A 26,065-nucleotide genomic window follows, 5' to 3' on the forward strand; every position below is an offset into this window, starting at 1 on the left:
CTGCCGATTGTACAGCTCTGTGTGTGTGTATACGTGTGTGTGTGTATAATACGGGTGTGTATATATGGATGTGTGTATGTATACAGGTGTGTGTGTATATACGGGTGTGTGTGTGTGTATACTGGTATTTGTGTGTGTTTATACGAGTGTGTGTGCACATGCATGAGCAGCTTCTGTCGGTGCTGCCGATAGCACAGTTGTGTGTGTGTGCGCGCATACGTGTGTGTGTGTATATACGGATGTGTGTATGTATATGGGTGTGTGTGTGTATACGGGTGTGTATCGGCTCTCCTCAAATGGGGTTGTGGGGCCGGCTGCAGCAACAAAAAAGCGATTCCACCCACAGAACTGCCACTCACTGGACGTTTTTGTTTGATCTGTTGTGCTGAAAATCTCCTCAATATTCCGCTGCATTGATTTCATGGAATAAAGTCGAAGTTTATCAGCGTTTTTTGTTATTTACAATGATTTAAAATGTCTGTAATATTAACTTCGTTTCTCTGTGTGTTTGCGTTCAGGACGACAGTGACGGGATCCCCTGGTCGGAGGAGCGGGAGGTACGGAAGGTCCTCTATCTCTCTCTGAAGGAGTTCAAGAGGGCGCAGAAACGCCAGCTCTGCGACGGCTTCAGCCATGGAACCAAAAGTTCAAACGGTGAGATACGAATGTCTCTACGAACGCACGACACCACACTCGCTCCCGCTCTGAAATTTCCCCTCAATTTACTAGTCATATCCAGGTACCCGCCTGTATTTTTTCTTTATCCTGGTCAGTGCCGCAGTGGGTCAAATCCAAGAGGAAAATGCTCTCATCAGGTCGCCAGTCCATCACAGGGCAAACACACACACACACACACACACACACACACACAAGGGCAATTTTAGCAGCTCCAACTAACCTGACTGCAGGTCTTTGGACAGACACAGGGACAAAGAACCCAACCTGCTCCACCTGGGAATAGAACCCAGAACCTTCTAGCTGTGAAGTAACAATGTAAACAGACTAAAAACTCTGTCGAGCCTGTGAATCAGATTCATTTAAAAAAAGAATCAAAGAATCAGTTCATATGATTCACTGCTGGATTGTTTACCTGCCGTTCTCGAAGAACATCGATGCCACGGGCTGCTGCCAGGCCTGGCGTTCTGCCACGTGTTCTGCCATCTGAAAGGCGGTTTTATGAATAACCTGGCTGAGATCAAAACCTTTCATCTCTTTAAATTGGCTTTTAATTCGGTTTTTGTTGGCGGATTTCCGTAGCTGTTTGTTTATCAGGGGGGGAAATGACGCGGGTGAGTTTATTTGGTGCCAACAGATTTGGTGCTTTTAAGTGGCGTGACGTTTCCTGTTTAATTCATCGGTGCTGTGCAACGAAAGAAAATTGTTCATATAAAAAAAAATCCCCACAGACATACTCCAAAGTCTTGTGACTTGTTCTATAATAGCATTTGTTTTTAAAACGGGACGTCCGACAAGCTCACGGTCAGGCGTCTGAATACTTCTGGCCATATAGTTTATGTTTATATTTAAAACTGAGCTGCGGGGACAGTTCTCCCCAGAATCACTGGGCACAAATTCCCACAGACAAACCCAAGTCTTGTGAGAAACCAGGAAAGAGGCGGTTGTTCTAGCTTAGAAGATCACACAGAACCCACGGTCGATTGTCCGACTACTTTTGGAAACATGGTGTTTATACACGGTGTGATATTTAGTACATCAGATGCACGTTTGGCTGAACGTCCTGTTTTTTTTCTCTTGGTGTTTCCAGGCTCCTTGTCCAGCGTCCAGCTCGGCGGTTCGGGTTCTAAAGGGGGACGCAAAGAGGACGACGCCCGCTCTCAGAGCACCGACGGACCGGCCAAGAAGAAGTAAGCAGACTCTTTGTGTGACGTGATGCTAGCTGGTGGTTCGGTGGTTGTCTGAACTGTTCTGGATGTGTGAACTCATCAGTGTTTAGGAGCTTAGCGATTAGCCTGAGCGTCAAAGCGCTGCTCCTTGATTTTGGTCGGACTGATACGGGACAAAAAAAAGTCCTTGCTTGTGTGGTAGAGCGGTGTCATAAAGCTAGCAGTCTCTTATACATCTCATAAAGCTAGCACACACAAGTTAGCCATCTTGTAAAGCTAGACGCCTCAAAAAGCTAGCCATCTAAAAAAGCTAGCTGTGTCCAGGGTGTTTCGGGCCGGACCCACTGAGACCCTGACCAGTATATTTTCACCAAGCACTTGATCAGTGTTAGCTTTTTGAGCTTTGCTTATTATTCGGGTTCATATGGAGATCCGTATCGTGCACAGAGAGTCGCGCACCGCTCTCGGTTATTCACCATCTCAGTGCAGCGCCTCGACCTGCCAGCAGAGGTCGTAACTGCAGCAGTTATGATGAATCTTTGTGACTATTTATAGAAAGTTGTGGTTGAGTATCGTGGTATATCATGACAGTTACAGCTTGTCGGTGTTCCGATTCATCCCAGAGCTGTTGAGTGAGGCTGAGGTCAGGGCTCTGTGCAGGCTGCTGGAGTTTGTCATGCTGGAACAGGGAAGGACCGTCCCTAAACTGTTGCTATACATTTAGAAGCATAACATTTCCCTGATACAACTGATTTATTACACCGGTTAGCACTTGTTATGGCTGAAACATGAATCCAAATATTCGAAGGGGTGTCCCAATACTTTTGTGTATATATAGCGTAGTAACTGGTACTTCTTGTACTGACTCTGGAACCTTCCGTACTGGACCAGTTTAGCCCCCTGACACGACGTGCATTAAAGAGAAGCAGTCTGAAATGGGACGTCCGACAAGCTCAGGGTCAGGCGTCCAAATACTTTTGGCCGTGTAGTGTGTGTTTGAGATATTTACAGCTGAGCTGCAGGGACAGTTTCCCCGGAATCGCTGGGCACAAATTCCCACAGACATGCTCCAAACTTTTTAAAGTGAGAAGAGCGGCCGTCGTTCTAACTGAAAAGATCACACAGACGTCGCTCTGTTTTAATACCGTTTGTTTACGTCGTTATGGTCGGGTGTCCGAATACTTTTGGCTCAGTTGAGGTTCCGGTTCATCCCAGAGCTGTTGAGTGCAGGGCGCTGGAGTTTCTTTGTCTTTATATAGCACAGTCATGCTGGAACAGGGAAGGACCTTCCCTAAACTGTTGCTATACATTTAGAAGCATGTGTAGCATTTCTCTGATATAACTGGTTTATTACACCTCAATTCAGATATTCGAATGAGTGTCCCAGTACTTCTGTTTATATAGCGTACTAGCTGGTACTTCTCGTACTGGTCCAGTTGGACCGGTTTCTGTTCCCTGACACAACATGCATTAAGAAGAAGCCGCCTGAAATGGGACATCCGACAAGCTCACGATAAGGCGTCCCAAATCCTCACTCGTTTGATCTCGGGCGTCCTCGTCCTCCCTATCAGAAGGGGTTTTGCTTTTGATCTGGGTTTGTGTACGCTCCTGCGCTCTTGTGTTTGGGGGGCGAAGACGAGAAGAATGGATCCCGGTGAAGGACCCGTTCATCCTTTATGAGCGAACACATGCAGCAAACACCGGTGGCCGCTCAAGTGCCAAGTGTTTTTCTGACGAGGCCCGGGGAACAAAAGTACTGAAAACAGGCCGCATCAAAGGCGGCGGCGGGGGCGGCGGCTGCGGCGGCTGAAACCCTGCCCACGCAGACGTCCAGACCGCAGCAGATGTCCAGTCCGGCCCCCTTGTAAAAAAACAAAAAAAAGAAAACGATCCGTGCAGCAACTTAGCTTAGCGTGTCGGGTAGCGTGTACTTACTTGCGCGTGGGCGAGACTCGGGGTGCGACACCTGCCTCCGGTCTACCTGTCATCCAATACCCTCGGATGATCTGTAATCAGAGCGCCGGCCTCCAGACGCCGTCATTAACGCGGCGGCGAGGCCGGAGGCACAGACAGACGGCGAGGTGGGGAGGAAAAACCCAGGATGAGAGAGCGAACCGGGATTTAAATAAGCACAAAGGGAGAGCGGGGCTGTCTCGCTCTCGGCCGCCTCTCCCTAATGAGAGGCTTGCCTTGCCTCGCTGCCCGCCCGTCTGTTTTTTACCACTTGTTGTGGCGTACGCGTGTTTACCTCAACACTTCTCGGATCAGCGACTCCCATTGAGGAGGCGCCAGCTTCCCCCACACCTGGCTCGGGCTTTAAAACTAGAGGGGAAGGAGGACAGGATGTGGGGGAGAAGAGGAGTGGCGAGGGGTTTAGGATGAAGGTCCAGGTGCTGGGTCGCCATCACAGGGATGCCCGCCCTGGCATGGGTTCCTTTTCCAGGTGGAGGGGGAAGGCCGGGTAACGTCGATGAGAACAGTCTGGTGTTTGTTTTCCCAGGCTCTCAAAAGGCATTAATCTCATGGAAAAGGGGCAGATGCCAAACTGGCGGGGGTGATGTTGTGTTTGCTCACACGTTCGGTTGTTCTGGATATTTCCTTCGACTCCCTTAGTCCAGGGGAGTAAAGTTCATGGTCTAAGAGAGTCGTTCCAGGGGGAATGCAAAGGACTTCCAAGATGTGCCACCATGTACCCTGAGCTGAACATCAGGACGGCGGTGCTGATTATTTTCCGTGTGCCTGCCAGCTTTTTGGGGGTCATTTGCAATCCAAATGAACGTCCACGTGCCAGGAGCGCCGTTCCCAGTTGGAAAGGAAGCCAGCAGCAACTTCCAAACGAAGGCGTGGCTCATTCACTTCCACTGTATCGCCCAGATGAAAACATCTCTGTGCCAGGGGTGCCATCCCCAAACAGCCCCGTATTTGTGTTCCCAGACCTTGTGGATGCTTTTTTGGTGCCAGTAAAGTTTGGCATAATTCTGTGCCCATTCAGGACATTTGGCGTTTGGTGCCCCATGTTTGCGTTCCCAGGCTTCCCGGGCACCTCACCAGTGCCAAACTGGTTCTTTACTGACTGGTGCTACCATACATTCTAAGTCTGAAGGGTGCCAGCTGCAAAGGTTTTGTTCTACGATTGTTTGGTTGTTTGACGTTACTCTGCATGCACCGTCGCCTCTCAGCAAGAAGGTCCTGGGTTCGATTCCCTTTCTGTGTGGAGTTTGCATGTTCTCCCTGTGTCCACGTGTCTCTGCGGGTTTCCTCCGGGAGCTCCGGTTTCCTCCCACAGTACAAAGACGTGCAAGTGAGGTGAACTGGAAGTACAAAATCGTCTGTGACTGTGTTCGACACTAAACTTGAACTACACTGATCTTGTGTAAGCAGTAACTACCTGTCCGGTCATGAATGTAACTAAAGTGTAAAACATGACGTTAAACGGCCGCTCAGGTGGCGCAGCGGTAAAAACACACGCTGGAACCAGAGCCGGGATCTCGAATACGTCGTATCGAATCTCAGCTCTGCGTGCCGTCTAAGGCTGAGTGGCCACATGAACAACGATTGGCCTGTTGTTCAGATATGGGCGGGACTAAGCTGGATGGGGTCTCTCTCCCATGACTGGTGCAATTACGACCTCTGCTGGCTGATTGATCAATCAGGCGCCTGCACAGAGATGAGAAAAGAGTGCTGTCAGGGTGTGTCTCTCCGTACACAACGCTGAGCTGCACTGCACTCGTCAAAGTGTAGGTGATAAGATGCATACGGCTGCTGCCCACGTGTCGGAGCGTGGGTTAGCTTCGTTCTCCTCAATCAGAGCAAGGATCGGCATCGGTGGAGAGGAAGCGTGACGCAATCGGGCAACTGGACGTGATAAAAGGGAGAAAAGGGGAGAAAATGCATAAATAAAAATTTTTTTTTTTTAAACATGATGTTAAAATCCTAATAAATAAATAAAGAAATAAATTCTATGCTTGTTACAGAGTTCTCTGGCTGCGCACCAGCACGATTGATTTTGCTGTAATTCCTTTCGGCTTGGTGAACGCTCCGTGGTGAACGATGCACCGGACGGTGAAAAGAATCAATGCCTCCGATCCTCTGAAGGCTGCGATTAGGCACGATTGCTCGATCTCAGCGAAGTAACGAGTCGCTCGTTACGTGAGCACTCGCGTGAACTGGGTCTGTAGAGGAAAGGGATCCGGAGGGCTTGTCGAGAGGTAGCGTGAGAAAGGGGCACGCCGAGGCCTCGATGAAGCTTCACAAAGTCTGCAGGATCGCTGAGTCACCAAAAGGCGCCTCGAGTATCATTCATGCACCTTGATGAGTTGATTTAGGGATTCTAATGTTCCCTGGGATCCTCACAAGCTCGGGCAACAAAACCGGTTCTGAATGACTGGCCGTGAAAGCAGTGCTACGCTGGCTCTTCACGAGCATGGCTGTGCCAGTCATGCCAGGCCCTGGCATCATACAGGCTTCTTAAATCTGTGTAAATCTGCCGTGTGCTGGGATCCGGTTAGATTGGGATAAAATGGCGTCTTGGGAAGGAGGTGGAGAGGGGGCATGTGTGTACCCGGTGTGGGAGAGGGAACGCCGTGTGGTTCCTTTGTTTGGGAACCAGGCTGATAGGAATAGGACTCGAAGGAAAGAGTCCTTGTGTCGTTACAGCAGCTGCTTTGTAGATTTTCTTCACCTACGATGTAAATATGAAAGGTTTTCTGGTTTATTTCTGTACCTGGTCTCCTTACGAGGCATCTTGGACGTTGTTGGTCAGTTCGGGTCAGTTATTCCTTGCAGAATGATACCCGCTAAGATATAAGCAGTGCCGTAAATGTTGTGCGCACAGGGTTCATGTTTTATTACTTATTGTGTGAACCACATAACGAGGTGTAGACAAACGTTCGGTTAATGTTAAAATATAAACAACAACACTGAATCTACATAGAAAAAAACTTTATTGACCTTCAAAGTGACGTCCATGAGACACAACGCATCTCTCACAACGTTCAAGACGCAATAGATGCGTCTTCTAGATGTGTCCCGGGCGGCACCGTGTCTAAGTGGGTAGCACTGTCGCCTCACAGCAAGATGATACTGGGTTCGATCCCCAGGTGGGGCGGTTCGGGTACTTTCTGTGTGGAGTTTGCATGTTCTCCCCATGCCTGCGTGGGTTTGGAAACCGGGTGCTCCGGTTTCCTCCCACAGTCCAAAGACATGCAAGTGAGGTGAACTGGAGACACTAAATTGTCCAGGACTGTGTTTGATATAACCTTGTGAACTGATGAACCTTGTGTAAAACATGACGTTAAAATCCTAATAAGTAAATAAATAAATCTAGACGTGTCCCTAGATGTCCGTGCGCGTTCTCGAACGTGTCTCGTGTGTTTAATTCGAGATTTCCGACTATACACCAAACTTTTTGTCCACACCTCATATTCTGGCACTAAAGTGACCATGGTGTGGCGCCTGCCTGTCTCCGAGTGCCCCTGTCGCCCGAATAGGCCATGTTTGCATTTTTAAGTAATAATAAATAAAAATGAGAGCAGGTGTGCATGTGGTCATTACAAACGGCATGTTTGAGGGACAAAAAGAAGCGTTTTTTTACTCCTTCTGGGCACCTTTAGGTAAACTTTTGAACACAGGTGCAGGTTTTTGCACTTGTGGTCATGGTGTGGAGCTAGCGTGGCCTGTAGAAGTAATCAGCCGGCCACCAAGTCCAGGCACGAGGGATTGAATGGACGGTGGGATTGAATGGCTGCACCTGTCTGAGCTCTGGTGTCTCGTTCCATCGTTAAACCGCAAAGCCTGTTGAATCCGCCGCCTATAAACCGAGTAATAGACAAATTAAAGGGGGGAGAGGGGTCAATGCCAAAAGTTTTATACCATCGTCAGTCCTCTCCTGCTCTTTATTGTCAGGGTTTCATGGGTACGTGTAGCCCAGAACGTCTGGAGAGGATTTCCTCCCAGTTGGCAAATAATGCAAATAATGCCATCATTATGTGTTCAAGTCAACCGCTGCTGGGCAAATTTTCAGAAGAAGAAGCAACACGCAACATTTTTTTATATTTTATTCCAATTTAGTCATATCCAGTTCCCCAAGTATATCTCCTTAACTGCTATAGACCCTAATCCTGGCCGAGAAGGGCCGTACCTAACATGCCTCCTCCGTCATGTGTGCAGTTGCCAACCGCTTCATTTTACCTGTACAAGTGGGGTTCACACAGAGATCAGTATCACGTATGGAGAGTCACTCAGTGCGGCATCGACCAGCCAGCAGAGGCCGTACCTACAGCGGTGTTGGAGCTTGAACCAGTGACCTTTAGATTACTAGTCCAGTTCCTTTCCCACCGAGCTACCGCTGCCCTTCAGTTAACCGGACGGCCGATAACCGAGCTGAATCTCAGCACAGGTGGACTAGCATCTCCCAAGCGTCTGTAAGGGACGTGTTTTTAATGGGAGTACTGGGATTGACTTTCTGTGACCAACAAACTAAGAGCGGTAGACCTTAAAAACTGAATTAATTTATTGATTAATTAATTAGAAGCTGCTGCAGCACCGGTGTCACTGTTCATGTTCCAGTTTGTTGTTGCTCCAGTTATTTAGTCACAGAAAAAGAACAACTGCAGAAATCAAGTGTCTTTATGACTGTTCGAGTTTCAAGCTGGACCTCACTGAGACTGGCCTTGCTAGACTGAAGTTCTACTGGTCAGTTGGTCACCTCCATAACCTTGCACCGTTGTACCAGGCCGAGTGGTGACCATATATGTTTCAGGTTTAGAGTCGGGGTGGCGTCGTCCCCGGTGGTCCCGGGTTTGTTCAGACAGAAAAGCAATAAACGACTCGACTCGGGCAGCTGTGTTTACGTTAAGCGTCCGAAACGGAATACTCCTTTGAGAGCGACGATAAAGTCGCACTCATTTATGTCCAGGCAGGAGGTCAGATTGGTTTTCTGACCGGTCTTTAGTGCATCGGTGAGAAGCGTCCATCCTTGAGTGTGTTTCTTCAAGTGGACTTTGGAATACTACACGTCCTGTCATTGTTTAATGCAGGGTTAAGGTTACAGGCGACGGGACCTACGGAACCTGTCCGGCAAACTAACACCGCCCAGGGTCCTGAAGGTCATCCAAACTGTACCGGACGGTTCTGTACAAGCTTAGTTTCTTAGATTCTTGACCCAAGATGGCACGGCTGATTGGTCGTCGGGCATGTCCAGCCTCATGCAGTGTTCAGAATTGAGCATGTTTCTGTGGCTCCTGGGTGTTTTGTTATGGTTCCTCGCAACCCCCCCCCCCCCCCCCCCCCCCATCCCGACTGCTGAGCTGCTCTGCACGTGCGTCGCTGGCTGTGTGTCGCGTCCTATAAACCAGCTGCTCCGTACTGGCGAGCGCCGCTGGAAGGATTTATCAGGAACATGTGGCCCATGTGGAGCTGTTTAGCGTTCCGAGGAAAAAAAGAGAAGGAGGAAACGGGAGAGACGCCGAGACAGAGAATCGTCGAGTAGCTACGAATTACCGTTGTTCCTCGAAGACGCTGTTGATGCCTCTTTGAGGCTCTGTATCTCCTCTAAACCTTAAATAGCTGCACTCCCCTGGGGTCGATCAGCGCCTTGCCTTTCTTCATCGCTTCATCCATCTACTGGCCGCGCTCATTCATCTCCGCCGCTCACCGCCGCTGAGATTAGGAACGACTCCTGCCGATGAGGAATGCTTTGATAGCTCGGGGCAGGACAGCAGACGTCCCAGAGCTTTTGTTTGCGTAGACCCTCTTGCCTCTTCATCTCATAGACGAGCGCTAACCTGCGCTGATCATAAACGCTCGTGGAGAATTACAGTTCTTGTACGTCCAAGCACGTCTCCCTGCCGAGACCCAAAGACGAGGTCGGGGCAACTTGCTCCGATCCGAATCCCTTCCCGAATAGGTTGGGTTTGTCCTCAAGGGTCTGCTGTGCGCCAACCAATTCTGATGGGTACCGGAATGCTCGGTTCCAGAAAGCCTGACCAGTGCATTTCACCCAAGGTTTTAGCTTCAGTCCAAAAAGGTTCCCTCTCAGGATTGGCTCGGACTAATTACTTAGACAAAGGATCAGAAACCTGTTATCGGATCCGGACTGTTTGGGGTTTCTCCTGGAATATGACCACTGTTCCACGTGCATTGGAGTCAGAGATGTTCACAAGTCACAAAATACGAGTCCGAGTCAAGTCACGAGTCAATATAATAAACACAAAACGTATATTGGAAATGTAGCGTAGAAATAAACAAATAATCTGTAAGTTCAGATAAAAAACAACAACAGATTAGTGAGTGTATTAGTGTACGGTTCCTGAGCCGTTTAACTTTCCTAGGTTCCAGTTAAAAGCTTAAACTGATACGTTTTGTTTTCATTACAGAACAAAAGCGCTCGATAAATCACGACACAGAGGCCAAAATCCAAAACACAGCAAAAACAATCATAATACTGCTTACCTTAGCTTCTGTTCTTCCAGATACTATTAAATTTATAAGCGTGTGTCCCATTAGGAATAGAATCCGTTATTCTGTAAATGTGCTTATAATTAAAAACCTCCAAACTTTTCTAGGTTGTGAAGTAAAACAGGAAGTCGTTAGAAAGCCGATCGAGCGTTTCATTACCACGTCATCTGTGTGACGCAAACTGAATAAATGCAAATAACAGCATTTCTTACTAACAATTACAATCAGAAGGTCTGATTGGTTCAGAAAGCGCTCTTTCAACCATTAGCGCCGATTCTGTAGGAGCGTTTCATTCACCCCGGTTGTTACTGTGAAGTGCACTACGTAGGGTATTCCACCATTTTAAGTAGGGAGTAGGGAGCGACGCTTCATCACTACGCCGGAAGCTGGCTGGAACATTTACACATTGCGTTCGTTGTCGGTTAAGACGGCCGGAGCGTTATTATTTTTATTATTATTATTATTATTATTAGAGAGCAGAAATGACACGATCAGAATGGTGTCGGCTCATATATATACTGTATATATATATATATATATATATATATATATATATATATATAATTGTCACACGTAACTAATGTTGCTGACTTTCGCTGTATACGAGTCACTTTTTGCGAGTCACGACTCGAGTCCGAGTCATTTGAAACGAGTCCGAGTCGAGTCTGAAGTTTCCATGTCTGTGCATGTTTTGATGCTAGAAGGTTTTCCAAAAGCGAAGGAACAAGCACCGAAATTCCCTTGTGTGTGTGAGAGTGTGTGTGAGAGTGTGTGTGAGAGTGTGTGTGAGAGTGTGTGTGAGAGTGTGTGTGAGAGTGTGTGTGAGAGTGTGTGTGAGAGAGTGTGTGTGAGAGTGTGTGTGAGAGTGTGTGTGAGTGTGTGTGTGTGTGAGTGTGTGTGTGAGAGTGTGTGTGTGAGAGTGTGTGTGTGAGAGTGTGTGTGTGTGAGAGTGTGTGTGAGTGTGTGTGTGTGTGTGTGTGTGAGTGTGTAAACATCTGAGCCGTGTTTGGTTGGAACCGTGTGGCTCTGCGGTGAGTTATATAGCTCAGTGAAAACTGCAGATTGCAGCAGCTGTTGCTTATAGAAGGAGGTAACGTGGAGGTTATGAAAGCGTTTCCCTCCTCCGGGGGGGGTTCACGTCGGGCGGCGTTGTTCCGCCGGGGGTCGATCGTCCTGCGGATTCTTCATTCTTCTCCCGACGTGTGTAGAGACGCCGGAGCGGCGGCGCTCGGAAGGCAGAGGTGTAAGAGATTAAACCGGGATGAGTAGCGACATCCTGCGTTAATCCCTCGTCTGTCGACGCCTCAGCGAGCGCTCGCCCGCCGGCGTCATCGTTATAGCGCCGCATTTTGTTTTCGTTTCGATTTTTAGTTTAAAAATAAGAATAAATACACCACTATTTTTTTTTATATTTATACACGGTTTATCTGGGCTTGGGACCTGCACTTACGGTGCACTGATGTGTCCCTACAAGTGCGTAGGTTCACATCCCGCCATTCATTTTCTGAATTTGTGAGCCCAGATTGTGATTCAAACCCTTGGAACATCAGGCGCTGATGGGCTTTTAGCATCACGCCACACCAGCTCACCTCAGTTGGTGGATGTTTATTATATACTGTCTTAGAAAGTTCAGGGTCGCGGTTGGTCCGACACCCTTCGGAAACACGGTTCTGATGGACCGTCTGTCCATCAGAGGGCGCTACGCAAGCCGACTTTACATCTTCTCACTCGCAACTACGGGCAAATCAGAGCACCCCATTAACATCGATTTATTCATAGTCTGTTTTACCAGCACTTCATCCTGGTCAGGGTCGCGTTGGGTCCAGTTTATTGGGGAGAACATGCTGGAGAACATGCTAACTCCATACAGAAATGACCCAGATTTTTGCACCTGGGAATTGAACCCAGGACCTTCTTGCTGTAAGGTGACCCACTCAACCTCTGATCACTGTCTCCCAAAAACAAGACTAATGTTGGATCAAACCCAGGCTTTAGGAGTTGTGTTATATTGTAACATCATAGGATAAAGTCGGCTACACCACATTGCATAAATAAGTCAATAAAATACCCATAATTCGTCGTTCCTTTTTCTATCTTGCCTAATCTTATTATTTGCCCCTCCTGTTCTCCCCCTGGCACTATCAGCCAGCCCTACCGAGGTCCGTGCGCCCCATCTCACACCCTGGCATGGCTGTGGTGGTGGTACTTTAGCAGGGTATCACAAGAACGATGGCGAACTCGTAGTCAGGAGTGGAAATAAATAAAACCCGCTCATCCTGGGCTCGTTCTGTTCTGCCCTCTCTTACCCGGCGCACCGGGGCCGATTGGCTCGTCGAGGTAACAGGATCACCTCCCCCCTCTTTCCCCCCCTCCCCTCCGAAATGATCTCAACCCATTGTTGGTTTTTATCAGCGCTGAATAATGCATGGCCTCGACCTCCCATTAAACCCGCGCCACCGCGAGAGCCGCTATCCGCCCCATTAAGGAGCGCGCGGGGCAGGAAGCTCGGCGGGGTTATCGGGTTTCGGGAGCTCTCTCTCCGACAGGATGGAGGCTCTGGGCGGAAGCCGGGACGCCCTGAGGAGACGGTCGGCCACGTTTTCAGTTTCGCCCGGGACTCAGGAGTGCGTCCCTCTTTCCGTGGCGGGTTTATAATGGAATCCCGCCGAGGCGCTTGGGTTTGGGAGTTTGGGAGATCTCCATTGTACCCACTCACCATCTGCTGACCGAGCGCGGGCCGTTGATTCGGTCACGCTCGGACGGTTTGTGATTCATAAGCGCCAGGAGAAACCACGCATGATTAACGCTCGTGCAAAGAGTCATGGGTAAATGAGGAGCGCGTCAGCGTGCCACTCGCATTTCTGGCACAAATTTGGCAGGATGACCCACAATGCCAAAATAACTCCTCAATACTTGATTAACGATGATTATCCACCTTGACAAAAATACCACTGCTCCATGTAGAGATGATCTGGGGACCAGAAGTCGGACCAGAACTGTTGGAAACGGTTCCTGACATCTATCCAGAGCTCCCATAGTTGGTTAAATCGATCTCACCCTATTTATATGAGCCGTGCCACAAAGGTGAGACCTTAGGACCTTCTACATTGCAGACCACTGCTCCATGTAGAGATGATCTGGGGACCAGAAGTCGGACCAGAACAGGTGGAAACGGTTCCCGAGGTCCATTCTGAGTTCCTATAATTGGTTAAACCGATCTCACCCTATTTATATGAGCCGTGCCACAAAGTTGACCCATTAGGTACTTATACAGTGCAAACCACTGCTTCATGTAGAGATGATCTGGGGACCAGTTGGACCAGAACCGGTGGAAACAGAGCTCCCATAATTGGTTAAATCGATCTCACCCTATTTATATGAGCCGTGCTACGAAGTTGATATGTTAGATCTCTACAACGCAAAAATAGTTGAATGTCTTCCAGTTTTACAGATGCTGATTGGCTGATGGGGGTCATGTGACACCTGAAGGGAATCACCGCAATAAAACAAACACACTCGGACTGAAATGTGGCCGAAAGATCAGCCGCGTTTTACCCAGCGTCCTCCTGTAGTTAGCAGCATCGCCGTGGCCTGCGTAACCGGAAAAGCTCCGGTTCTATTACGTCGGCGGGGAAGCGCGTCCGCTCGGCTCCCGCTTCCAGATCTCGGACCTCAGATGGGATTTGAAGCGTCTCGGGTTTCAGACTTGAAAGCTGTGGAGATCAGTAATATTTTATTAAGGTGTTTGGACGGCGGCCCGCGCCTGTGCAGATGATTTGTTTTGAAGTGTTTATGTGCGCACCTCGACTCGAACCCGGAGCCCGGCTCATTTTTCCTCCTCGAAAACACTCCCCGACGCCGCCCGTGTCAAGAACGGCTCCCGGGTTCATCCCGAGGGGAACGCTCCTCCATCCCGGTGTGGTCTGTCCGGTGTCGTCTGTCTTATCCGCCCCGAGCAGCTGGAATCCTCGTTCTTCCTCCCGGATCTGCTGGCCGGGTTTCAGCGCCACGATATTTTTATATATTTATCAGCTGGCTGGCGGGCGGCGGCGGTGGTAATTGTGGTATCGCTTCTTTTCATATTTGTGCGCGTGTTGGTTCTAATCTGCGCCGGGCAGAGCTGCACCCCAGGCTCTCGACACCCTGCTGGGTTTGGCGCTTAGACTGGCGCTGTGTGAGCTCAGCGTACGAGATAAACGGAGAAGGTTAGCGTCAGACAACGAGCAGGAAGGAGGAGTGAAAACGCCAAGGTGTCGAATTTGTGTCCCATAATTTTTGACTCACATATATGCACAGTAGATGGTCAAAAGTATGTTGACACCTGACCGAAAGCTTACTGGTTCCACTTCAGACTCTGGCTTAGGCTTTCCACGAGGTTTTGAGTTGTGTCTATTGGAATTTGTGCTCATTCGATTAACAAGGAGGCCTGGCTCACAGTCGATGTTCCAATTCATCCCTATGGTGTTAGGGTAAGGGCTTGTCAGGCTACTGGAGTTCAACATCAGTTCAAGGACAGTGTTAGCTCAGCTGTTAAGGTGCTGAAATGTTATTCGGAAGGTCGCTGGTCTAAAGTCGTCGCTTTAGGACCCCTGAGCAAGGTTCTTAACTATTGTATTCTGTCAAGTATTAAATTGGCCTTTTTAGCAGTGGGTGTGGTTTAAACACCGCAGCTCGATAGTTAGAGGGTTGTCCACATACTTTCGGCCATATGTATGAGTGTATGTGTATAAGAAAGACGTCTAGGAGCAACAACAGCTCAGCCTTCAGAGTGGGACATCAAGCTTCTGTCACTACCGAGTTCCAGACTCTTTTTAGACCCGGGTGTAAAGCACACCACTACTGGACAGCTTGGCGACGTGTCAGTGTGACGTCCAGACCTCGACCCAACCATAGACCTTACAATTCACTGGAACATTTATTAATTGTCTTTATACTGGTAAGGGTCACTGTGGGTCCGATCCATTGTTCCATCACACACATACACACACACTTTTAGTAGCTCCGATTGGCCTGACTGCATGGAAACCGGAGCACCCAGAGGAAACCCACACAGACACAGGGAGAACATGCAAACCCCACACAGAAATGATCCTGGGGAATTGAACCCACCCCTCCCTGCTGTGATTTGGCCGAATGGGAATCGAACCCCACAGTTCCAAACTGCTTCTGGGGGGTGCTAGAGGGTCCAGGGGGGTTCTCTATATAAAGGGCGGCGGGTATGTGTGGGCGCTTGTGTATAGCTGTCGAAATTGATCCAGCAGAAATGCACTTTCTTCAGGTTTCCTCTCCAGACGTCTGCCGTCCCGACTCCGTCTGATCCTGTTTGCATCAGATTCTCGATTAGTCTCAGGTTCTCTTCTTCCGGCGCTCCTGATTCGGTCGCCCGGTCGCTCGTTAAACCCCAGATACTCAGCACGGGCCGCGTCGAGCTAACAGAGGCACGTCCTTTGCGTATTTTGTGCCAGTTTTCTCATGGATTAGTACAGTCAGGCTTTGGAGTAATGAATCATGTGATGCTGTACGATGTACACGCCTAAAGTTGTTCATTTAGCTACTTCACGCTAGCGGAGTCGTGGTGACGTTATTTATTTTGAAGAAGCGTTAAAAGTGCCGCTGGTTGTTTCTATGATTTGTTTCGTCAAGAACCACGTTCGGTTTGGGCCACTCGTGTACTGAATCAAATGACTCTGAGTCGATTCCAAGAAGAGTCGATTTCTGAGGGAGGAAACGGTCGAACGTGTTCCTAATCGCTGCTGCAGTCACGACCTCTGCTGGCTGGTCAAGGGATAATGGAGATAAGTGACTCTCCGTGCGCTATACGGATCCCCATATGAACCATATAAAGGGGGAGCGTGTTAGGTACGACCCTCCTCAGTCATTTGATACCCACCCCCGATAGATTCGGTCCCCCTGTCCCTACCCACCCCCGGTAAATTCGGACCCCCCCTCCCTACCCACCCCCGGTAGATTCAGACCCCCCCTCCCTACCCACCCCCGGTAGATTCAGACCCCCCCTCCCTACCCACCCCCGGTAGATTCAGACCCTCCCTCCCTATCCACCCCCGGTAGATTTGGTCCAAATAGAGTTGATTTCTTGATTCCAGGCTCTTTTTTTATAAGAATGATTCACTATATGGTCAGAAAGTATTGGGACGCCCCTTCTAATTATTGAAGTTTCAGTCGTAATACGTCAATTATATTAAAGGAATTATATGCTTCCAACTTTGCAATAACAGTTTAGGGAAGGCCAGCATCCTGCTCAGAGCCCTGACCTCAGCCCTACTGAATGGGCACAAAGTCCCACAGACATACTTCAAAGTCTTCAAAGTGAGAAGCTTCTCAGATCTGAAAAGATCACATAGAGGTCGCTCTGTTTTATTACCATTTGTTTTTAAAACAGGACGTCCGACAAGCTCATGGTCAGGTGTCCAAATACTTTTGGCCATATAGCGTATACCTCGAATGAATAAAATGATGTTTTTAGCGTGAAGAACATGCTCAAATCCAGGAGTTTTGGAGGGAGGTGTTTACTTTTTCACGCAGCTTCGTGTGTTTAAGCTACTTTTCCTTTCATGGATCTGAACTAGCTTTATTTAACCGTATTATTACCGCGCGGTGCTGCGGCGTCCAGGCCGTGAGTAACGGACGCGTTCTTCCTCTCGTCGAGCCGCCCTTCAGAAACTCATTTTTCATCCGCCGTGATTTGATTAGCTTTAGCGCGCGGCGCGTCTGAATCGGCGCTCACGTGCGTCGGGCTGTTTTGATGCGAGACGCCCGTCTTTATTCGCTTCTAATGAAGTATAAACCATTTCGGGGGACGCGGGAACAGGAGGCGTGTAAGCGCCTGGCGGGAGAGACGGCGGCGGTCGGGATTGATTAGCGACGGCGTCTGCGCTTGACGGGAAATCTGGCTAACCGGCGTCTGATTGAATGTGAGATTGGGTTGTACAGCAGGTGATGATCTGTCGACGTGACGTGCGCTCGAGCACCGAGGGGTCTGACTGACAGCCGAGTGATTAAACACGACAGAAACACACACACACACACACTCTCACACACACACACACACACACTCTCTCACACACACACACACACACACTCTCTCTCACACACACACACACACACACGTCAGATCTACAGCTCACAAACCCGAATCTCAGCTGTGCTCCCGACCATCAGGGTTCCCACACAGACACGATCGTAGATTTATCTCTCCCACCCAACCCATACCCAGTAGATTTATCCCCCCTACCTCACCCATACCCAGTAGATTTATCCCCCCACCCAACCCATACCCAGTAGATTTATCCCCCCTACCTCACCCATACCCAGTAGATTTATCCCCCCACCCAACCCATACCCAGTAGATTTAGATCCCCCCCCCCCCCACCCATACCCAGTAGATTTATCCCCCCACCCAACCCATACCCAGTAGATTTATCCCCCCTACCTCACCCATACCCAGTAGGTTTCCCAACCAATACCCAGTAGATTTGGCCCCCCCACCCATACCCAGTAGATTTAGATTTGCCCCCCTACCTCACCCATACCCAGTAGATTTATCCCCCCGACACCACCCATACCCAGTAGATTTATCCCCCCTACCTCACCCATACCCAGTAGATTTATCCCCCCTACCTCACCCATACCCAGTAGATTTATCCCCCCGACACCACCCATACCCAGTAGATTTATCCCCCCTACCTCACCCATACCCAGTAGATTTATCCCCCCGACACCACCCATACCCAGTAGATTTATCCCCCCTACCTCACCCATACCCAGTAGATTTATCCCCCCACCCAACCCATACCCAGTAGATTTATCTCCCCGACACCACCCATACCCAGTAGATTTATCCCCCCGACACCACCCATACCCAGTAGATTTATCCCCCCGACACCACCCATACCCAGTAGATTTATCCCCCCGACACCACCCATACCCAGTGGATTTATCCCCCCGACACCACCCATACCCAGTGGATTTATCTCCCCGACACCACCCATACCCAGTAGATTTATCCCCCCGACACCACCCATACCCAGTAGATTTATCCCCCCGACACCACCCATACCCAGTAGATTTATCCCCCCGACACCACCCATACCCAGTAGATTTATCCCCCCGACACCACCCATATCCAGTAGATTTATCCCCCCGACACCACCCATACCCAGTAGATTTATCCCCCCTACCTCACCCTTTACCCAGTAGGTTTCCCAACCCATACCCAGTAGATTTATCCCCCCACCCAACCCATACCCAGTAGATTTATCCCCCCTACCTCACCCATACCCAGTAGGTTTCCCAACCAATACCCAGTAGATTTGGCCCCCCCACCCATACCCAGTAGATTTAGATTTGCCCCCCCCCCCACCCATACCTAGTAGATTTAGATTTGCCCCCCCCCCCCCCCCCCCCCCCCCCACCACACCCATACCCAGTAGGTTTTCCCACCCATACCCAGTAGATATGTGCCTAAGAACGCCAGATCTATCAGTTAGAACTGGTGTCTACATACTTTTGGCTCGGTGTTCTGACCGAGCAGCGAGCTGTAGAGCAGAACCGATGGTGGATTAGTCCTGCACGCCGTCTTTATGGCCACATTATGAAAACACTGATGGGTGCAAATCCTGCTTAAGCAGCGGCGTCTCGAGTGACGCTACAGGGAGCCGTAACAACCCCCCCCCCCCCCCCCCCCCCCCCCTTCCTCCCCGGTCCAATCTGCTCCTGTAGCGCTACAGCTCCGGAGACCGCGCAGCACCTGTCGGCTGCCGTCCATCATTCACGTCGAGTCTCGATCGGTGTCCCGGCTCTGAAATGTCGTTACGTTGCTCGGTTAATCGACGGCGAGACGTCTGCAGCGGTACACAGGACGGATCGGGTTGCACAGATTTGGGGTTCTGGTGGGGTTACGGGGGGGTGGAGTCGTTCCTCGCTGTTCCTCACTGTTCCGTGTTTGAATCCCGATCCTAACTCTCTTCTCCCCTCTGTGTTCTCTCTCTCTCAGACCCAGACTTCACGCTCAGAGGAAGTTCGCCCAGTCTCAGCCCAATTCTCCCAGCAGCACCCCCGTGAAGACGGCCGACCAGTCGCTCCCGGCGCCCGCCGCGCAGATCACCGACCTGTCCAGACGCAAACCCAAGACCGAGGACTTCCTCACCTTCCTCTGCCTTCGAGGTAGGACAGCACCGCTACGTACACTGTACTTTACCGCTGTGCCACCCGAGCGCCACAGACGGGTCTGTTAGTAAAATCGGGTATTGATTCGGTATTACAATCAAACCCTCTATAAAGTGGGTTCAGATGCCGTTTTGGAGCCACACAGGAAACAAGAACCACTCACACACTCACACACCCTTGAGGGATGACACACACACACACACACACACACACACACACACACAGAGACGATTGAAGGCCCAGCCCGTCCTCACGGTCACACCCATCACACTCCATCATCCAGCTGTAAAAGTGACAGCGAGACGATCGGACGCTCCTCTTTGTAATCATGCCATGCTTCCAGCTTTCTCACAACAGTTTAGGGAAGGTCATTTCCTCTTTCAGCATGACACGTGGTACATAGAATAAAATGTAGGTTTTTTTTTTTTTTTTTTTTTTTTTTTTTTTTTTTATTGAATAAAAACCTAGTTTTTTAAGTTTCTTTTTTTGTTGAGTAGAAACGTAGTTTTTTTTGTTTTTATTTAGCTTTTTTATTAAATAAAAACAGTTTTTTTTTTGTTTTTTATTGAATAAAAAATGTGTTTTTTAGTCTCTTTTTTATTGAATAAAAACATAGGGTGTTTTAGTTTTTGTTTTAGTGTTTGCAATGCAGCATGGGTATTATGGTTTGGCGTGAACGATAAGTCACAAATACTGTAACTTTGGGAAGAATTCTATCCTCACATCAGTGCCACAGTGAATGCCAGTTCTTCCAAAACTAACTTGGAAAGCCCTCTCAGAAGAGCGGAGCCTGTTGTAGCCTCAAAAAGGATCCAGCTCTATAATAGTGCTTACAGTTTTGGAGTAAGGTTCATAGTTCAAGCTCATAGTCTGGTGTCCACATACTTCTGGCTGTGTGGTGTGTTTCTGCCTTTGTTTGCTGCTTTATTACTGTATGGCCAAAAGTATGTGGACACTCCATCCAGCTCAGGTAAAAAAAACAAACAGTATTAATATAGACTGACCAATGTGACCGCTCACTCTTTTGAGAAGGTTTTGAAGTACGTCTGTGGGGATTTGTGCCCGTTCAGTCTAAATATGTCAGCATTTGTATGGCTGGGCACTGATCAGTCGGTGTTCCGAGGTCAATTGTGGCTACAATTAGAAGCGGTGTCCCAATACTTTTGTCCATACTGTGTAGTAAAAGCCGTAGTAAGAACTGTGGTGGTCCGGTATCCCACCTGAGGCTGATTCTGTACCCGCAGTAACTCACCTGTGCCCTCCGTCAGCGCGATGCCCGGCTCTGCGGGTGCTGAGTAGGTAAAAAGCGCTATCTCAGAGCCGGGCATGGCACTGACGGAGGGCACGACGACCCACTCAGGATTATTTATAGGTGATGCACTTCTGCTGAGATCAGGACTGTGTGTGTGTGTGTGTGTGTGTGTGTGTGTGTGTAAATACTCTTCAGCTCCTGCTTCCAGATTTGTAACAACAGTTTAGGGAAGGTCCATTCCTGTTCCTTCAGTGCTCTGGGATGAACTGGAACATCAACTGAGGCTTTAAGCACCCAGCCATACAAGTGTGCCATCTTATGACAGAATGGGCACAAATTCCCACACACAGCTTATGCCATTATAGCTTAAAAGGTCACATAGAGGACTTTAATCGCAACTGAACGTCTAACAAGCTCACGGTCGGGTGTCCAAATACTTTCGGCGACATGAACCAGTGACCAGAAGGTTCGAATCCCACTACTGCCGACCCTTGACCTCTGGTTTGTAAACACACTGTTAATGTGTAAGCGCAGCTGAGGTGCGTTCACAGTACCCGGACGTACAGAAGTGTTTCTCAGAACGTCTGGCAGCCTGAAACGTCCGTCTGATGGTCGATTTTGATTCCGGGAAGCGCGTCGATGCGCACCGTGAGTCCGCAGGCTGGGCGGGGTTGAGAGGGGGGCAGGATGGGGCAGTGGGGGTGGTGAGAATTGTGCCGGCTGATTGAATTTTGCCGGTAAGTCGAGCTCAGCATGACCCGGGTTAATGGATCCACCAAGAGTCGGGAATGTAAATTGGAGGAGATCTAATCTGCACTTCGGCTCTCCAGCTGTTGATATTTTTTCAGTACTGGGAGGTGTGTGTGTGTGTGTGTGTGTGTGTGTGTGTGTGTGTGTGTGTGTGTGTGTGTGTGTGTGTGTGTGTGTGTGTGTGTGGAAGTGTGTGGAACATAATGTCTCTCTCAGAGAAATAGCTGTGCTATCAACCGGTCAAGTCGTAGCCTAGTGGTTAGGGTACTGGACTAGTAATCAGAAGGTTGTTGGTTCAAGCTCCACCACTGCCAGGTTGATGCTGTTGGGCCCTTGAGCAAGGCTCTTAACCCTCAATTGCTCAGACGCAACACAGAGATGAAGAAAGGGGGTGCTTTGGTGGCGCAGCGGTAAACTACTCCAGCCAACAATTTCTGATATCTGGGGGTCCAGGGTTCGAGTCTCGGTGGGTTCTATCGACCGGTAGGGCGTCGGCATGGACATTAATTGGTTAAGTGGGAAAATAAGTATTTTTTATAATATTTATTTAAAAAAAAATTTGTACTTTTTTATAATTTTTCAAGTATTAATTTAATATTTTAAGGTCTACCTGTATTTTGCTGATGCATTTGGCATATTCCGAATAAACAGTGGTCAGTTCGAGTCAAAAATAAAATTAAAAAACGTTTTAGTTTCTTTCTTTTTATTTAGTAAAACAGTTTTTTATTATTTCCTTCATTTTATTAAGTAAAAACGTATCTTTTTATTAATTAAATTTTAGTTTCTTCCTTAAAAGATTCTTTCTTGCCGCTCAGGTGGCGCAGCGGTAAAAAGAAACGCGCTGCAACCAGGGCTGGATTCTGAGAACGTGGTATCGAATCCAGCCTTGCTTTACCGGTTCGAAGCTGAGTGGCTATATGAGCAACGATTGGCCGGTTGCTCATATGGGGGGTGGGACAAATTGAATAAAAATGTAGTTTTTTAGTTTTATTTTTTATTGAATAAAAATGTAGGGTTTTATTTGTATGGATGTAAATAATTATTGTTTGCAATGCATCGTGGGGATTATGGTTTGGCGTGAACGATAAGTCACAAATACCGTAAAGCTTTCCCCTCACCCTGTAGGTTGCATTCTCATTGGCTGTAGTTCCACATAGCTGCTCGCAATGCCTTTCACGCTACATGATTTTGAGTCACTGACAGGTCCAGATATTTAGCACGCTAGATGTTTTTCCTGAGCCGCTCGGATCGAGTCGTTGATCGGTTCACACGTAGCGATCGAGAGCCGAGTTTCGATCCCTGAGCGAACGCCGAGTTCTTCCGAGCTGCCACATCTAGTGGCGAGCAGTCGGCGAGCGAAAATCAGGGCAAGAATGGTGTAGGGTGAACGAGGCATTAAGAGGACGAGGCCTGTAACGAGGCGGCGCCGCCGGTAATTACGCCCGTTCCCCGGTTTCAAACTGACACTTGTAATGAGCGCTTTCGCCCTTAATTATGATTTGCGTCGGCTAGAGTGCAATATGGAAGCGTGTATAATTGAAGCTGGAGGGGGCAGCTTTTATTTTTCACTCCGTCTCCGAGCTGACAGCGGCGCAGCCGGCGCCAGGGGGAGAGAGTGTGCGAGCCGTCGGAAGGATATCGGACGGCGCTCGTAAATCCTGCCGTGATGCTGCGGCGGTTTGTTTCGGGATTGAATCGTCCTGACTCGAGCTGTTGTGACGCGTGTTCGGTCGTCGTGGCTTTGGAATCGTTTCTGCAGCTTCTTTTTCTGTGACAGAATTTCTTGTTCACTTTCACACGTTCATGTTTTATTTTATTTATTTATTAATTTGCGACGTTCTGCAGTGTAACGTCAGCTTGTGTGCCGACATTTCGAGCTCTGCTATTGGTCAGTCGTGCGCCAACGTGGTGATGTTTGGCTGTGTCTGAGGGAGGGCAGACCAAAGGGATTCCTCATTGATCGCAGCTGGCTGGTCGGGGTGCTGCACTGAGATGAGGAATAATGGAGAGCAGTGCGTGACTCTCAGTACGCGATACTGATCTCTGTGTAGGTGAAAAGAAGCGGTCGGCCAGTGCACCATGTGTCAGGGGGGGATGGTCAGATGATCCACCAAAAGCTGGTGACCATGAAGTCCAAGCTGCTGGAAAATGGGTGTCGCAATAGGCACAAATTCCCACAGACGTTCTTCAAAGTCTTCAGAACGTCATTTCACTTCAGCATGGCCTGATCATTCTACCTTCGTAGTTTGACTGGTTTGGAGTTAACGTGTGTGTTTATTTCCCCCCGTCCCCGTCTGTCCAGGTTCACCAGCACTGCCCAGTAACGTGGCGTACTTCGGCAGCTCTCAGGACGAGGGCGAGCTGGACGGCGGCGAGGAATGTGAGGACGAGAAGACGCCCAGCGTGGCATCCACCTCGTGCCAGTCTACGCCGCGGAAGGGGAAACCTCCCAAAGTTAACGGACAGGGTGAGACACGGGCGCTGTTACATGTCCGTCTCCTCTATTGTTCATAATAGGTGCACCCACACAGCCTGGGACTTCTCTGTGCCCATATAAGCAGGGACAGTCTGAGATCTGGTGTGTCTGATGACTGATCACTGACTAGGAGTGTGTGTGTGTGTGTGTGTTCCAGTATGTGTGTACATGCATTTGTTTACCTGTGTGCATGCTTGCATGAGTGTGTGTGTGTTCCAGTATCTGTGTGTGTGTTTGTATGGTGTGTGTGTGTGTGTGTTTGTATGGTGTGTGTGTGTGTTTGTATGGTGTGTGTGTGTGTGTGTGTCTCCACATGAATGTGTGTATTTGTATGGTGTGTTTGTGTGTACTTCATGAGTGTGTATTTGTATGGTGTGCGTGTGTACTTTGTGTGTGTCTCCACATGAGTGTGTGTATTTGTATTGTGTGTTTGTGTGTACTTCATGAGTGTGTGTTTGTATGGTGTGTGTGTGTACTTCATGTTTGTGTCTCCACATGAGTGTGTGTATTTGTATTGTGTGTACTTCATGAGTGTGTGTTTGTATGGTGTGTGTGTACTTCGTGTGTGTGTGTCTCCACATGAGTGTGTGTTTGTATTGTGTGTTTGTGTGTACTTCATGAGTGTGTTTGTATGGTGTGTGTGTACTTTGTGTGTGTGTTTGTTTGTATGGTGTGTGTGTTTGTATGGTGTGTGTGTACTTTGTGTGTGTGTGTCTCCACATGCTTGTGTGTATTTGTATGGTGTGTGTGTGTACTTCATGAGTGTGTGTCTCTGCATGAGTGTGTATTTGTATTGTGTGTGTGTGTACTTCATGAGTGTGTATGAGTGTGTGTCTCTGCATGAGTGTGTATTTGTATTGTGTGTGTGTACTTCATGAGTGTGTGTATGTGTGTGTCTCTGCATGAGTGTGTATTTGTATTGTGTGTGTGTACTTCATGAGTGTGTATGAGTGTGTGTCTCTGCATGAGTGTGTATTTGTATTGTGTGTGTGTACTTCATGAGTGTGTGTATGAGTGTGTGTCTCTGCATGAGTGTGTATTTGTATTGTGTGTGTGTACTTCATGAGTGTGTGTATGAATGTGTGTCTCTGCATGAGTGTGTATTTGTATTGTGTGTGTGTACTTCATGAGTGTGTGTATGAGTGTGTGTCTCTGCATGAGTGTGTATTTGTATTGTGTGTGTGTACTTCATGAGTGTGTGTATGAGTGTGTGTATTTGTATTGTGTGTGTGTGTGTACTTCATGTGTGTCTGTATTTGTATTGTGTGTGTGTATTACATGAGTGTGTATTTGTATGGTGTGTGTGGTGTGTGTGTACTTCATGAGTGTGTGTATTTGTATGGTGTTTGTGTACTTCGTGTGTGTGTGTGCACTTCGTGTGTGTGTGTGTGTCGCCGCACAAGTGTGTGTATTTGTAGGGTGTGTGTGTGTGGATGTGTGTACTTGTGTGTGTTTCCACATGTGTGTGTGTATTTATATGGTGTGTGCATGTACTTCGTGTGTGTGTATGTATGATGTGTGTGTGTGTGTGTGTGTGTGTGTGGAGACTCACAGGTGCGCTGTGAGACGTTTCCGTCGCCCCTCTCCAATTATCACTTGGTAGGAAAAATGGTAACAAGGTGTTTAGAGATCCGGCTTACAGCTGTGTACAGGGGTTCTGTACAACACACACACACACACACACACACACACACACTGTTGTTTTTTCTTCTTCTTTCTCACACCTGCACTGTGTGTGTGTGTGTGTGTGTGTGTGTGTGTGTGTGTGTGTGTGTGTGTGTGTGTGTGTGTGTGTGTGTGTGTGTGTGTGTGTGTGGGCCGTGTGTTAATAGCGTAATAGTGTCGCTCTTCTGAGAAGCTTCTCACTTTGAAGACTTTGAAGTACGTCTGTGGGAATTTGTGCCCATTCTGTTAAAACATGACAGTATTTGTACGGCTGGACGCTGGTGTCACTCAGTTGATGTTCCGGTTCATCCCTCAGTCTCACTCAACAGCTCTGGGATGAATCGGAACATCGACATCAGCGCCCAGCCGTACAAATCCGGCACAAATTCCCACACACTCGGGGACTGACCTCGGCCTGACCTCAGACAGACTGAC

The 26,065-nt window shown here is 48.7% G+C and overlaps 1 protein-coding gene across 1 annotated transcript in view; it reads left to right on the forward strand.

Moving 5' to 3' along the window:
• Nucleotides 1-26,065, forward strand: part of jarid2b (jumonji and AT-rich interaction domain containing 2b) — a 74,985-nt gene that overhangs the window by 32,743 nt on the left and 16,177 nt on the right. Inside the window, exons 2-5 of the mRNA XM_063009657.1 lie at nucleotides 519-654; nucleotides 1,766-1,865; nucleotides 19,315-19,484; nucleotides 23,792-23,956. Of these exons, the coding sequence (XP_062865727.1) occupies nucleotides 519-654; nucleotides 1,766-1,865; nucleotides 19,315-19,484; nucleotides 23,792-23,956 (571 nt within the window). The remainder of the gene's footprint in view (nucleotides 1-518; nucleotides 655-1,765; nucleotides 1,866-19,314; nucleotides 19,485-23,791; nucleotides 23,957-26,065) is intronic.

This window comes from Trichomycterus rosablanca, chromosome 2 (genome assembly GCF_030014385.1).
Source record: "Trichomycterus rosablanca isolate fTriRos1 chromosome 2, fTriRos1.hap1, whole genome shotgun sequence".
NCBI classification, from domain to species: Eukaryota; Metazoa; Chordata; class Actinopteri; order Siluriformes; family Trichomycteridae; genus Trichomycterus; species Trichomycterus rosablanca.